The sequence below is a fragment of the Haliotis rufescens genome, unplaced genomic scaffold, assembly GCF_023055435.1.
Source record: "Haliotis rufescens isolate VD_foot unplaced genomic scaffold, xgHalRufe1.0.p SCAF_10, whole genome shotgun sequence".
In the NCBI taxonomy this organism is placed as follows: domain Eukaryota; kingdom Metazoa; phylum Mollusca; class Gastropoda; order Lepetellida; family Haliotidae; genus Haliotis; species Haliotis rufescens.
The window spans coordinates 43,178,323-43,195,271 of record NW_025963780.1 but is presented as its reverse complement, the minus strand read 5'-3'; the positions used below and the strand labels follow the sequence as shown (position 1 = coordinate 43,195,271).

Sequence of the window (16,949 nt, the reverse complement as noted above, 5' to 3'; positions counted from 1 at the left end):
TGTCCTCGGACCATTACCAGAAGGCCTTATGGGGAACTGGGGACCTGTTGTGTCCTCGGAACATTACTAGAAGGCCGTATGGGGAACTGGGGACCTGTTCTGTCCTCGGAACATTACTAGAAGGCCTTTCGGGAAATGGGGACCTATTCTGTCCTCGGAACATTACCAGAAGGCCGTATGGGGAAGTGGGGAAGTATTCTGTTCTCGGCACATCACTGTAAGGTCGTATGGGAAACTGGGGACCTGTTCTGTTCTCGTAACATTACTAGAAGGCCGTATGGGGAAGTGGGGAAGTATTCTGTTCTCGGCACGTCACAGGAAAGCCTTATGGGGACCTGAGGACCTGTTCTGTCCTCGGAACATTACTAGAAGGCCGTACGGGGAACTGGGGACCTATTCTGTCCTCGGACCATTACTAGAAGGCCTTATGGGGAACTTGGGACCTATTCTGTCCTCGGAACATTATTAGAAGGCCTTATGGGGAACTGGGGACCTATTCTGTCCTCCGACCATTACCAGAAGGCCGTATGGGGAAGTGGGGAAGTATTCTGTTCTCGGCACATCACTGTAAGGTCGTATAGGGAACTGGGGACCTGTTCTGTCCTCGGAACATTACTAGAAGGCCGTATGGGGAAGTTGGCTGTTCTCGGCACGTCACAGGAAAGCCGTATGGGGACCTGAGGACCTGTTCTGTCCTCGGAACATTTTAGAAGGCCGTACTGGGAACTGGGGACCTATTCTGTCCTCGGAACATTACTAGAAGGCCTTATGGGGAACTTGGGACCTATTCTGTCCTCGGACCATTACCAGAAGGCCTTATGGGGAACTAGGGACCTATTCTGTCCTCGGACCATTACCATAAGGCCTTTTGGGGAACTGGGGACCTGTTGTGTCCTCGGAACATTACTAGAAGGCCTTATTGGGAACTGGGGACCTATTCTGTCCTCGGAACATTACTAGAAGGCCTTTCGGGAACTGGGGACCTATTCTGTCCTCGGAACATTACCAGAAGGCCTTATGGGGAACTGGGGACCTATTCTGTTCTCGGAATGCTACTAGAAGGCCTTATGGGGAACTGGGGACCTATTCTGTCCTCGGAACATTACCAGAAGGCCTTATGGGGAACTGGGGACCTATTCTGTCCTCGGAACATTACTAGAAGGCCTTATGGGGGACTGAGGACCTAGTCTGTCCTCGGAACATTACTAAAAGGCTTTGTTGGCAACTTGGGACCTATTCTGTACTCGGAACACTACTAGAAGGCCTTTTGGGGAACTGGGAAAGTATTCTGTTCTCGGCACGTCAAAGGCCTTACAGGGAACATGGGCCTATCCTATCCCTGATTCCCTTCGACAGGGTCAGGTGATCCAGAACAAGTCCATCCAGTCAGGAAATTCACAACTCACAGCTACAATATCTTGGTTGCAATATATTACGGACTGCTTGGTAAACTGGTGATGCAGAAAGTAGAATATATTAATGTTCACGCAAGACTAATTATCGTATTACTTTTAATTTGTTTGGTAGGTCATGTGGTATGATGTTATTAATATGCAATTAGATGTATATATAATATCGTGTTTTTTCTAATTATTTGTTTGTTATTTTCAAAACATATTTTTCTTAATCGGTTGATGGAAACGCTTGAACTTTCAGTGAGTGAACATGGACTTACGTCTCTTTAAGCAATATTCGAGCAATATCACAGCGAGGACACTAGCAATGGGATTAACAGTGTACCCATGTGAGGAATCGAACCCGGACCTTCGGCGTGCCGTGCGAATACATTAACCACTAGGCTACCCAACCGCTCCTGCACATATATAGAGGCACTGAGAGCCGAAATAAGGAAGCTTCATATACTTTAGTGAGTGAGTGAATATTGGTTTTAGCCAGTACTCTCTTTTGCCACGGCCAACTGAAAGTCACTGACTGTACAGTATTGAGGTTTTGAGCATTAACTTACATACAAACGTCTTCATTGGGAATTTCATTTATCTTTGGCTATTTGTATTGTATGCATATCCCTTTGTTTTCAGTCTATCCTGTTCAGTCTGGAGGGTGCCCCCCCCCCCCCCCCCCCCCCCCCCCCACACACACACACACCACCCTACCACATTTTGTACGCCCATAGCCTACCATGATCACAAGTTAATAAGTTGATGTGGGGCACGCACGCACGCACGCACGCACGCACGCACGAACGCAAGCACGCACACACATCCCCGGCCCACACCGGAAAACACCGACACAATTCTTCCACATTCCTGAGAAAAACCCCGTTGATCCCTTGCACCAGTAAAAAATTCCAGAAGCGTTGTTTCTGACCAGTTGGACCCTCTTAATCTTCAACTCAGTGGTGCAGCATACATTGTCAGGAGTCAAAGTTTGACTACACGCACGTGGTCGAATATCCTCGCTACGACCTTGTGTACAAAACGAAGATATGTACACCCGAACCATGGACTCGAGCCATGCCTGAGGCTGCCAACCGATGTTTGGGATACGAGATTCATGTCTATTTAGGGGGTGTTCGGGACTAAGCAGTGTGGGGCGTGGGACACAAATAAAATCGTATTTGGTACCCAGATTCAACATTTAAACAAAAATGAATTACGTAAAATGTCATTTAAGTCATTTAATGCTTCAAATCGCGCCATTTTCTCAATGTTTTTGAGAGTTGTGTTAAGTAGTATTCAGGATACAGGGATGAGCGAAATATTGTTTTGGGGATTCAAGGGAGGAGGTTGGTATCCTCATGCCTAGACTGACAGTGACAGTCTTCATACCACAACATATGTATAAACCTCAATATCCCTTGTTCAGATCGACAACCCGCGCGGCTGAACTCAATATATCAGATGAGCTCACACAAAATGAATGTCAACCAGGTCATAAATATACTGTGTTTTCAATGCAGAGCTAGGTCACCTGAGGATTAACGGCGCTAAATTGAATTTGGAACCGAACCCGCAGCGTGGGGTTTCAAATGTTATATTTAGCACCGGAATCGAATATCGAGAAGGCTGTGGTGAGTAGGCACTGGATTGTTTTACACAGCTGCACCTGAACATCCGGGTTAAAATAGGTATTTAGCAACCCATCCGTGTAGTAAAAGGCGACTATGCTTGTGGTAAGCGGCAACTAACGGGATCGGTTGGTCAGGTTCGCAAACTGGGTTGATGCAATTGCGTGGATCGATTCTTATGATATCAATCACTGGATTGTCTGCTCCAGACTCAATAATTGACAGACCGCCGTACTAATATTGATGCGTGCTTCGTTTAACAACAAACAACCAGTTATACAGTTAAGTTTCAAGATTAGCAAACATAATTGGGTAGTGGTATATATTTTGCGTATCTTACGCAGATGCGTGGCTTATCTGGAGCACTTGTAAGTAATCGAGTTTGGGCCAGGTGAACAAGAGGTTAACAGCATGAGCAACGATCTCCTGTCATCGCGTACACGGTCAGGACACACAAAGAAACGGCCACCCGCACTCACGTTTACGTGTGGGTTAAAACACGTCTCCGAGGTTTAAGTTGAAAATGTAAAACCGCGAGTGAGGGAAAAGCTCAAGGGTCAAGGTTTTATATTTTTAACCAAAACCAAGGAGGTGTGTTTTATCCAACTTATGAACCGTCTAAATGCCAGAAATACAATTAAAAAATGTGAAAACAGAGATATACCTTATAGTGAAACAATACAGCATGTCGCGGTATAAAAACAATTCGATCAAAGCGTGCGAGAGTAAAAATCACGTGCAGCATGGACCAGCTGGAGTCATGACAGGTAAAATTAAACAACTTCTCATCACCTGCCTCGGTGGCTCAGTGGGTTACAGAACTTAAAACGATGAGTGAGGTTAAAGATTCGATTCACGTCATGGCATTTTCATGTAAAAAAAATGTTTCTTTAAACCAATAAAGAAAATAATATTGCGTTCAGGCCAATTCGTTAAACCTTGGTGTTACAATTGAAATGTCAAACCTCAAAGCAGGTTTAGAAATGATCCCTTTCAGAACCTATGTTGGGAATTAAACCGCTTCAAAACCTAGCTTTGGAAGATGAGCTTGTTACTAGGTTTACCCGAGGTTGTCAGGAACCTAATGCAATATTAAATGGGGTAACGCGGTGATATGTTTATAATCGGGGTTTACAACTGGTTCCTACACTGGGGATAGGGACACGGGTTTCCCAGTCATCCGAGGCACCGCAATTCTCTGTGCAGAGTTGCATCCCTTGGGCACGCCAGAAACCCATGACCGTAGGTTCGTTTCCCGGTTTATGTTTCTAGGTTTGTCAGCACCATACCCGTGCTCGTGGATCTCTAAAAAATAAACGTCCGACACCTGAATCACTTTGTTGTTTTTTTCCCACATGAAGCTGACACGCCGTGATATAACTGGAGTACTGGTAAAAGCGGCGTTAACCAAACTCTTGCACACACACACACGCACGCACGCACGCACGCACACACACACAAACACACACACACACACACACACACACACACACACACACACACACACACACACACACACTACAATGGGGTTACATTGGTCATATTTCCCCAGCTCTCACAGTGTATCATTTACGGTAACAGGATGTCGTAGGTTAGTGCCTTTATTTAAGTGTATGCTGAACAGCTGGTACACATGGTAGTTCTCGCTTCCTCTTAAATCAACAGAGGGATAAATACCTAACGCTTATATGGATGCATTCATAGGTTAAACGTTCAATCATAGATGTAATAAACCTTTACAATCATTAACGACTAATTAACAGTTTGAGAAATGATTTGAAATCTTTCTCTTTAAAAAAATATTATACACGGACCCAGAGCAACTGCCTGTGCACTATTATTTAAAAATATAAATTCTATTTAAAAGGCATTTAGAAGTGATGCACATAAGGATGTCAACTCCTTTATTCACCTGATGAAGGAGTAAGCATATACCCCGAAACGCTGTGTTCCTCTTAATAAAGAAGTTGATATCTATAAATTATCTTCCTTATAAATACTATTATAGACCCAAATGATAAAAAACCTTAATACATTCGTTTTAATGGAATACTCGCGCATCTGTCAACAACAACAACAACAACAACAACAACAACACGACCTCAATGTAAGCATGAAAGCTTGTGATTACAAATGGCATCCTCGTTTTCAAAAACTCTATGTCCCTTGAAGATCCCGGTGAGAATAGGTCTTCAGCAACCCATGCTTGTCGTAAGAGGCGACAAACGGGATCGGGTGGTCAGACTCACTGACTTGCATGGTTGATGCATGTCATCGTATCCAAATTGCGTGGAACGATGCTCACGATATCGACCACTGGATTGCCTGGTCCAGACTCGATTGTTTACAGACCGCCATACTCATGGAGCTGAGTGCGGTGTTAAACAACAAACAAACAAACAAAACAAACACACAAGCAAAAAGTTCATATCTGCAAATGTTATGAACTCTGTCTGAGATAAATGATAACAAAATAATACTCACTATTTCGACAAGAACAGCTGAGAAGAGAATAATTATGTGGCTACCCATTCTCGTCACCTTGACATAGCTACAGTAGCGGCCCACCTCGTGTTGCTAGTCACCTCTACATATTCATGCACATAGCTGGGCCTAACCGCTAAATCGCTGGAATAATTCAAAGGACGAGATATAGCATATATTCACGGCCTTGGGCCAGTATTCCAGTGTGAATAAGTGTGCCTAGTGGGGTGGAATCTAAACATTCACACAAACAGAGCGTCCTCCAGTTGTCTGTGAACTGCGGTCCGAGTGTGGAGCCGATGTGGAAAAACACTTCGCGCAGTCTGTGGATGATATTACGTTGTGTTTACAGGTTAGCCGTCGAGGCAAATCACCATCTCCCGTTCTTTCCGCGAATATCTTGCAAGCCTGTTCTTAATCTGACCCAGTCTCATCAAATGATTTACGCATAACGCAAGAGATGTTCCTTTGCACCGGAACCTATTGAAGACGCCACAACTGATTTAAAACACGTTTGGGGCTGCTGCCTCAGTAACATGTGCCCTAAAACAGGATACGGATGTGTGATCTCAGAAATAGCGGGCACCTTGCTCGGCGCATTTGGATCAATACGAACGCAGGCTTTGTAGTCACAATCCGATCACGTTCTAGATACAGTTTAGGCGGCTTGTCGATTCAGCTTCAAATGCTTACGTGCGGAGTAGCACGTGTGAGTTGCATGGGTCATTAGCTGGGTGTTCGGGATTTGAAGTATACATCGCTTTGCTCGTAAAATCCCCTACACCTGCCGTACAACTACTGACACATGTGATGGATTTATCATTACTAGTTGCGTTATTTTTGGTTTAATGTGGCCGTCGGTGGGACAGCCAGCGCATAACGTATATGACAGCTCGGGGTACAACGGGTACAGGTGTGACGCGGCCAGCAAGCGCTGTGACATAAAACACTATGACGTCATTGTGTCTTTACCTCACGGAGAGCCGACGTGTATGGGTTTGTATAGAACGGCTACATGCCAGGCGGTTTGGTATATTCTATGACGAGTTTGTTTGTTTTTTTGTTTGTTTGTTGTTTAACGCCGCACTCAGCAATATTCCAGCTATATGACGGCGGTCTGTTTAGTTTGTTTGTTGTTTAACGCCGCACTTAGCAATATTCCAGGTATATGACAGCGGTCTGTAAATAATCGAGTCTGAACCAGGCAATCCAATGATAACAAAGTAGACACAATTTATGGATAACAACTTCTTTAATACTGTAAAGGCGACGTTTCGGTATAGATCCTTTTACCGTCAACTTCTACGTAATGCCTATCAAAAAAATAATCAAATGATTGACATCATGAGCTTTGATCTTCGCAATTCGGATACGATGACATGCATCAACCAAGTCAGCGAGCCGACCACCCGATCCCGTGAGTCGCCTCTTACGACAAGCATAGTCGCCTCTTACGACAAGCATGAGTTGCTGAAGACAAATTCTAACCGGATCTTCACGGGTGGACGAGTTATGATTCAAACAAATCACAAGACGATTTTATAATTTGTTTGTTTGTTTTTTAACGACGCACTCAGATATATTCTAGCTGTCTATAAATAATCGAGTCTTGACCAGGCAATCCAGTGATTGACGTCTTAAGCGTCACCGATCTCCGCCATTGTGATACGGTGACATGCATCAACCAGTGGTTTATAGCATGGTCCACTAACTCCACTGATGTACGATGGCACACAGACAGGCCACACTGAGACCACCCTAGCCTCATGTTAGTTGAAGTTAACAAGCGAGGGACTAGGAGTAGTTTTGTATTATTTTAAAACGCAAACTGAACCATATATGGAATTTGTGAAGCAGTCCTTGGAACAATGAATTTTGATAAATTACCAAAAACTGACTGGGTAGAGGGGGCACATTTTTACAATTAATTCTTCAGGAGGTTTCCAATTTATATTAGTAAATTTGATGTGCCACGTGACATTTTGGGGCCACGCTCCTGTTTACTCGAAGTATGAAGAGGTTGGGGGTGAGGTGAAATGGGGTTCAACGTCGCGTCCAAGATTATTGCACTTATATAGCGACGTGCATGTGTGTGTGTGTGTGTGTGTGTGGCTGCTTGTACTAGTCCGGACTGATGCCGATTTATAGTGCTGGCTCACTGAAAACCATGCCTCAGTTTTACATGAATATCCCACTCAGACACAGTATACTGACTCCGAGCCACCATTAGTGCCGAGCTTCAGACAGGGTAACAACAGGTCTTTTGTTATGACGCGGCCAGGGATCGAACCCCGGACTTTCCGCTCTCAGGGCGGAGGTTCAACAACTACACCACTGAGGGGGTCCGAAGTATGAAGAAACCCCATACTACTCTCACTATACGCATCCTGAGCCTCTGGGCCCCGTTCCACAAAGCGATCGCATCGCTAAGGCGATCGTAACTCCCATACTTTAACATAGACTTACGACAGTCTTAGCGCTACGATCGCTATGGGGCCATGGGTACAGTGACCGGACGCAATGACTGCCTTCGCTCCCACACAGAGTATCCAAGATGGCGGACTTCAAGGTAACTCCGAGAGTAGGTGGCTCCAAGTGCCGTCATCCACTTTGAAGAAGCATTCTAAGAGTTTTTATTATCGATATTATTTTTACACGAAAAAAAGCCGATGCAAAATTATGAAAATACGGTAAGTAAGCCTTCGTCGGGGCTTGTAAATTAACGAGATAGCCAAGCATTCAGATCAGCTTGTCTGATTTCTGTATCTCGAAATTGAAGTCAATCGATCGGGACGCTTTAATATAGGTTTGGACATTTGATGCACCCTGTCGTTTCTGAGCGCCATGGCACCTACACCGAAAAGAGGGTATCTTCGAAGGAGTATGTGTGTACTGTGCGGCTTTTCTTTGTTAAAATTGAAATTTCCGAATCGATGTGGTAACTAAATGACGCATAATCGTTTAAGAAAGCTAACATCTGATTGGCTCAAGAACCTGAGCTTCCTTCATTTTGATTGGATAGTAAATGTTCACCTAGGGTTCACCTCACGCGAATTTCTATGGAGGTGTTCCCTATCTTTACGCAGGGAGTTATCGTATAGGAGTTCCATGGAGGTGTTCCAGATCTTCACGCAGGGAGTTATCGTATAGAAGTTCCATGGAGGTGTTCCAGATCTTTACGCAGGGAGTTATTGTATAGGAATTGCATGGAGGTGTTCCAGATCTTTACGCAGGGAGTTATTGTATAGGAGTTCTATGGAGGTGTTCCAGATCTTCACGCAGGGAGTTATTGTATAGGAGCTCCATGGAGGTGTTCCAGATCTTTACGCAGGGAGTTATTGTATAGGAGTTCCATGGAGGTGTTCCAGATCTTTACGCAGTGAGTTATTGTATAGGAGTTCCATGGATGTGTTCCAGATCTTCACGCAGGGGGTTATCGTATAGGAGTTCCATGGAGGTGTTCCAGATCTTTACGCAGGGAGTTATTGTATAGGACCTCTATGGAGGTGTTCCAGATCTTTACGCAGGGAGTTATTGTATAGGAGTTCCATGGAAGTGTTCCAGATCTTTACGCAGGGAGTTATCGTTTAGGAGTTCCATGGATGTGTTCCAGATCTTCACGCAGGGAGTTATCGTTTAGGAGTTCCATGGATGTGTTCCAGATCTTCACGCAGGGAGGTAATGTATAGGAGAGTTAAAAAAACAACAATTTTAATGAGGTTTCATTTTCTGAATCACCAAATGTCACGAATCATTGTGGGTTTGAATCCCAGTTCGCTCCGACTGTTTCTATATTTGTCTTCATCATTCCCGGGTTCGCGGGTTACACTAAAGTGATGAACGTCTGAGAGCCGCATCACTTCGGGCTTTATGCAGTGGTGTATCTGGAATGCTGTTGCACACGGCGTCAAACCCTACGCACTGTCATGAATATATATAACTGCTATCTCAATATAGCACGTACTGATTGTTCAGTTTAATAGGTCTCTTACAAGTAATTACTGCATCATTCTAGTCTAAGTCTATTTCATTATCATAATCCGTGACTGTATAACATCGTTTGTCATAAATATGCAGTTTTTGTTAAGAGCGAGTGAACGCGTTTCAACATATCTAGTGTGCGTTCGTCAAACAATATACAGCGGAAACTAATTATGGAAAATAAGTATGGTATGACGTCATGCGCTTCTGATTATCATTACTTCATTACACAAATAATGCATGATATACAGTCCATGAATAATAAAGCAATATTTGAAGTTCGGTTTGTAATGGTTTTTAGACAAGAGTGAGTGAGTGAGTGAGTATGGTTTTACGCCGCTTTTAGCAATATTCCAGCAATATCACGGCGGAGGACACCAGAAATGGGCTTCACACATTGTACCCATGTCGGGAATCGAACCCGGGTCTTCGGCGTGACGAGCGAACGCTTTAACCACTAGGCTACCCGACCGCCCCTTTTTAGACAAGAAGGTGTCTAGAGTTAATACACATGTACTTTTACTTTCAATAACTCCCTTGCAAATATTTTCGAGTTCAGTGACGACAAGAATGGGTGGGGAGGTATGTACATTTCCCAAACATCGATGACTTGACACACATGCGAGAGAGCCCCATCAGTTATGCGTATACGAGTAAGTAATGACATACCGTATTTCCTCGATAAAACGCCCACGTATATATTTCTTTCAGACACTCTTTACCGCCGGTGTTAATGGTTTTAATGTCCGACGAATGATCCGCTCAGGCCCATCTCCCACCGTAGTTTGAAAGTTCTCTAAAATCTTTCTGTTTAGCGGGGACACTGTGTTGTACTCACACAGTAGTTTAATCTAGGAGATACGGTACTGATTTACAGTAAACTACGGTTATAACGAGGCTTATAACGAACTGACGGATATAACGAACTTACTTTTTGGTCCCGACTAATTGCTGTAGTTATGCTGTATATATGCTTATAACGAACTACGGTTATAACGAACTAAAATTAGTAGTCCCTTTGAGTTCGTTATAACCGTAGTTTACTGTATTCACATATGCATTTGTGTCTATTCAGTTGACGTGCTTAGAATATTTTAACATTATGGACAGGAAAAGAATGAGTCTTTCGGAGGCACTAAGCCACAGACATTAACCTTACATAGGCAAAGATATTAAAATTACTTATCACCAATAACGATTGAATATCATATGGCCAACACAGTAATATGATATTCATTACGTATCCACAACGCATATTTCTCAAGGTCCAGGGCCTCTTGGAACAGTTTCAAATCTACCTCTTTCAGTTAAGTAGACGGGATGGCGGGTGGTTAAAGCGTTCGCTCGTCACGAAGAAGACCCGGGTTCGATTCCTATATGGATACAATGTGTGAAGTCCATTTCTGGTATCCCCTGCTGTGATATTGCTTGAATATTGCTTAAAAACGGCGCAAAACAATTTCGCAAACTCTTCAATATACGTAAGCGTTGACATAATAAAAATATATCGAATTAATTACTAGCCATTCCAAGCAAATGTTTATCTTTATTCAACTATCATCTTTATCTAAGATGAGTATTGACATATCGACAATTCCTATAAAAATATATTTCTTTCAAAGAGTCAGAAAGGAAAAAGACGATTCATGGCTTACGTTGTTCCGGAAACACCCGAAGTTAATGTTTCGTTTGTTTGTTTGTTGTTTAACGCTTCACTCAGCAATGTTCCAGCTATATGACAGCGGTCTGTAAGTAATCGAGCCTGGACTAGACAATCCAGTGATTGACAGCATGAGCATCGATCCACGCAATTGGGATACGATGACATGTATCAACCAAGTCAGCGAGCTTGACCACCGGATCCCGTTAGTCGCCTCCTACGACAAGCATAGTCGCCTTTTACGGCAAGCATGGGTTGCTGAAGACCTATTTTACCCCGGATCTTCACGGCAAGCATGGGTTGCTGAAGACCTATTCTACCCCGGATCTTCACGGGTTCAGTTTACATGCATACCCCACTCAGAAACACCGAGCCGACCAGTCCTTGTTTTATTCACTTAATGCCGAGAGCCAGGCATGGTAACAACAAATACCATGTTTTAACGTATTTTGGTTGGACGCGGCCGGGGATCGGACCACCCACCTTCCGCTGTCAGGCGCTCTATGCACTATGCCACGGAGGCGGTCTCTTCCACACATCAATGAGTGAGTGAGTGAGTTGGGTTTAACGCCGCTTTAAACAGTATTCTAGTTATATCGCTGCGTGTCAGCTTAATGTGGGAGGAAAGCCTTAAGTGATGCAGGTCTCAGACGTTTACCACTTCGGTGAAACCCACGAGCACGGATAGGGTGCTGACAAACCTAGAAACATAATTGGGGCGAAGCGGGATTCGAACCCACAATCATAGGTTTCTGGCGTGCCCAAGGGACGCAACTCTGCACAGCGAATCGCGGCGCCTTAGACGACTGGGCCACCCGTGCCCCCCACACATCAATGACATAACACGGGACTAGACATGCTACTGGGAGATACTTGTTCAGTCACAGCGTGTGTCATTTCACAACCCCTACAGTATGCCAGGAATGCACAAGGTTGATACACATGTCAATATGTGCATACAGATGATATATAATACGGATAATTGAAACTGCTATTACGGGTTACGGTTGTGCTGTGCTGTTCTGGATCAACCGATCGAATAAATGGTACATAATTTGATCTGGTCCCCGTTCCACAAAGTGATCTTTGTGCTAAGATGGTCGTATAACTACCATACTTTAACACTGACTGGCTAAGATAATCGTATAACTCCCATAATTTATCACTGACTTACAGCAGTGATTGTGCTAAGATGATCGTATAACTACCATACTTTAACACTGACTGACAACAGTCGTTGTGCTAAGATAATCGTATAACTCCCATAATTTATCACTAACTTACAACAGTGTTTGTGCTAAGATGATCGTATAACTACCATACTTTATCACTGACTTACAGAAGTCGTGCTAAGATTGCTTTGTGAAACGAGAAATTGAACGGTCTAAATTATTCGTTTACTATCATATCCGATAGATTTGATACAAAATGTTAAATTTTAAAATATTGGACACGTATCTTTTGTAAAGTGATTTCATTCATTAGGCTGTGGATGGCATTACTTCATGTATATATGATCTCTGTATATATCATATCTGTATACATCATCTCTGTATATATCATCTCTGTATATATCATCTCTGTATACATCATCTCTGTATATATCATCTCTGTATATATCTCTGTATATATCATCTCTGTATACATCATCTCTGTATATATCAGCTCTGTATACATCATCTCTGTATATATCATCTCTGTATATATCATCTCTGTATATATCATCTTTGTATATATCATCTCTGTATACATCATCTCTGTATATATCATCTCTGTATATATCATCTCTGTATATATCATCTAAGTGATGCCGGCTCCCCTTCAGCAAGTCACAGGTGAGCAGATGTCAAACCTCACTTCGCAGCGCTGTGCTATTAATTTATGATGAGAATTAAAACGCTTGACATAGATCATAATGGATGTTCCATAAATGAATATGAAAAATAAAAGTGACAACCGGCAGTGATGTTGAACCAGGTGGTGTGACTATCATTGACTGCGCTAAGTATGGTACACCGTTAACCGACGCTTACAAACTAAACAAAGGAATCCAACAATCAACATCAGCACCAGACTTTAATAACTGGGGCATTAGATATGCCAACGTTCTGTGACATCCATGAAGCAACGTTAACTCTTTTTCTGTTTAGAGTACATGTGTGTGTGTGTGTGTGTGTGTGTGTGTGTGTGTGTGTGTGTGTGAACATACTCAGATATTGCATAATAATGCATACTACACAAAAGAGTAAGTGAGTATGGTTTTACGCCGCTTTTAGCAATATTCCAGCATTATCACGGCAGGGGACACCAGAAATGGGCTTCACACATTGTACCCATGTCGGGAATCGAACCCGGGTATTCGACGTGACGAGCGAACGCTTTAACCACTAGGCTACCCGACCGCCCTATTCAAAAGAAGTCCAGGAACACTTCACAATGAACACCATGACTACTGTTTGTTTGATTGTTTTGTTTGTTTGTTGTTTAACGCCGCACTCAGCAATATTCCAGGTATATGACGGCGGTCTGTAAATAATCGAGTCTGGATCAGACAATCCCGTTATTGACACCATGAGCATCAATCCACGAAATCTGGACACGATGTCATACATCAACCAGGTCAGCGAGGCCTGACCACCCGATCCCGTCAGTCGCCTTTCACGGCAAGCATGGGTTGCTGAAGACCTAGTCTAAGACAATCCAGTGATTGACATCATGAGCATCCATCCACGCGAATTGGGATATAACGCCATTTCATCAACTAGGTCACCGAGACTGACCATCATATCCCTATTAGGTGCCTCTTGCTGTAAACATAGGTTGCTGAATGTATTAACTATAACAATATCCCACTACTCATCTTCCCGAGGCAAGGGAGTTAACCGACTATACAAGTCCAGATTCCACAGCCAGTTAACTCCCTTGTCCCGGGAAGATGGACGACACTTTTCTTTGCAACATTGAACAATTGAGGACAACCAGTCTCACACATTTCTTTATGGTGACGTTTGGTTATTACAAACGCATTTTCCAAGCAGTACATGATTATATAAATGAATCCAAAAGATTTATTATTTTATCCAACACACCATTCTATTAATTCACTGATCAAACGCTAAATATATTTGCACAATTGGTCAGACAATAGTATGTAAATATATGAAGTCAATGCCGGAGAATAATCAGTCTCGATTATCTGCCGAAACAGATTCCACTTGGCGTAGAAGGGAACTCGTGGGATTATATATGTATTTATGCATGTATCTGTTGTACATATTCAGTATGCTTGAATATTGTGTCATACTGTATAGTGCGAGAGGGTCACTTTCGCTCAAATACATTCAGTGGGGCACGGGTGGCCCAGTCGTCTAAGGCGCCGCGATTCCCTGTGCAGAATTGCGTCCCTTGGGCACGCCAGAAACCTATGATTGTAGGTTCGAATCCCGGTTCGCCCCGATTATGTTTCTAGGTTTGTCAGCACCATATCCGTGCTCGTTGGTTTCACCGAAGTGGTAGACGTCTGAGACCTGCATCACTTCGGGCTTTCCTCCCACATTAAGCTGACACGCAGTGATATAACTTGGATACTGTTTAAAGAGGCGTTAAACCCAACTCAAATACATTCAGACAATAACACATGTTTAAAATAACAGTAACATCAATAGCATCCATCCATGACCTGTGAAGATCCGGGGTAGAATCATCTTCCCGAGGCAAGAGAGTTAACTGACTTTAACAGTCCAGTTTCCACCCTTGCCGAACTAGCCTGGTATTATGGGGTTACATTTTGTCTGGACTAACGAGTCTATGCATAGTCCAATCAACTTCGCGCACCGAAATCAAAATCCGGTTCGTAAGCTGTCGTGCAGATTTCGATCGATTGCAGGATTTGCAAAGCATGTACCGCCAACTCGTTGTCAGCAGATATTTTCCAAATCCTTTCATGTTTTTAATCAAGGGGCTCACGTGATTTGATGCATTTTGCGATGTAAGACCCGTTTTATCACAAGATAGATCTTGATTATCGATCAGATCGTCCTGACTGGGCGCCACCATTTTGTGTGAAGCAAACGCAAGTGATGCGAGAGGTGGAATCTGATTGGTCCACAGGAGAGGTTTAGAAGGGACATAATTGGTAATAGCCACTGGTGGCGCAACGATCGAGCCCAGTAATTCCAGCCAAGTTCGGCAAGGGTGGAAACTGGACTTTTAAAGTAAGTTAACTCTCTTGCCCCGGGAAGATGGGGTAGAATAGGTCTTGAGCAACCCATACTAACGACATCGAATGGTCAGACTCGCTGAGTTGGTTAATCCATGTCATCGTATCCCAGTTGCGTAGATCGATGCTCACGATGTCAGTCACTGGATTGTCTGGTTCAGACTCGATTATGTACAGGTGGTCGTCATATAGCTGAAATATTGCTGAGTGTGGCGTTAAACAACAAACAAACTAACAAACAAACAATCAAACAATCCATCCATCCATAATTGTAAGGATGTCTTGCAATCAACAAAGTCCATTTTGTCGCTTCTTGGGACAACCAACACTGGAATGTTCGGGGCCTATATTCCCACCCGGAATCACCAAATGAGACTGTTCTTCATTGAGGTGTCAGCGGTCCAATTCTGGGCGACTCTGTGTGTGCCTTACGTTTTGTTAAAGGTGGTAGGGTGTCACACATTTACGGAATCCTTTTCGGGCCAATTGTTAGTTTTTATTTTTTTCTTGAAATTTCAAGATACTAACTTGAATTTTCAAGATGTTATGTTGAAATTTCAAGATACAAAAGTTAACATTTCAAGACAAGTTTCGTGATAAATTTCTAGATATTAACTTGAAATATCAACTTATTATCTTGAAATTTCAAGATCATTGTCTTGAAATTTCAACTTAGAATGTAGCATGTGATTTAAACTTAGTATCTTGAAATTTCAACATAACATTTTGAAATTTCAAGGAGGGGTGTGTGGCTGTAAAAGTAAAGCTGAAGTATTTTTATATTTCTTGGAGATGTGCGTGTACTGATCCAGACTTAAGACTCTTTCATAGTGCTAGACAGATGGGCCCATGAAGATCGGGTTAGAATAGGTCTTTAGGAACCCATGCTTGCCATAAAAGGCGACTATGCTTGTCGTAAGAGGCACGTAATGGGATTGGGTAGTCAGACCTGCTGACTTGGTTGATGCATGTCATCGTATCCCAATTGCGTGGATCGGTGCTCATGATGTCAATCACTGGATTGTCTGGTCCAGACTTGATAATCTTTCAGACCGCCATCTTATAGCTGGAATATTGCTGAGGGCGTTTTTGAACAACAACCCGTCATGGTTTATAACATGGATTTGACAGCTCATTATGAAAATTCAACTAAGGCGATCGGGTGGTCAGACTCGTGACTTGGTTAATGCATGTCATTGTATCCCAATTGCGTGGGTCGATGCTCATGACGTCAATCACTGGATTGTCTGGTCCAGACTTGATTATTTACAGATCCCCGTCATATAGCTGGAAAATTGCTGACCGGGCGTTAAACAACAAACAAACAAACAAACAAACAATCCATCCATGACAATTGCCACGATGTCATGCAATCAATGAAGTCCATTTAGTCGCCTCTTGGGACAACCATCACGGGAATGTTTGGGGGCCTATATTCCTATCTGGAATCACCAAATAGGACTGTTCTTCATTGAGGTGTCAGCTGTCCAATTCTGGGTGACTCCGTTTGTGACTCGATAATTTTTCAGACCGACTTCAATAAGCTGGAATACTGCTGAATACTGCTGAGGACTAAA

The 16,949-nt window shown here is 43.2% G+C and overlaps 1 protein-coding gene across 1 annotated transcript in view; it reads right to left on the bottom strand.

Annotated features, from left to right (window-relative positions):
* Positions 1-6,200, bottom strand: part of LOC124114703 (vesicular, overexpressed in cancer, prosurvival protein 1-like) — a 20,550-nt gene extending 14,350 nt beyond the window's left edge. The window contains exon 1 of the mRNA XM_046475402.2: positions 5,513-6,200. Coding sequence (XP_046331358.2) covers positions 5,513-5,560 — 48 coding nt within the window. The 5' untranslated portion in view covers positions 5,561-6,200. The remainder of the gene's footprint in view (positions 1-5,512) is intronic.
* Positions 6,201-16,949: the final 10,749 nt, after the last annotated feature.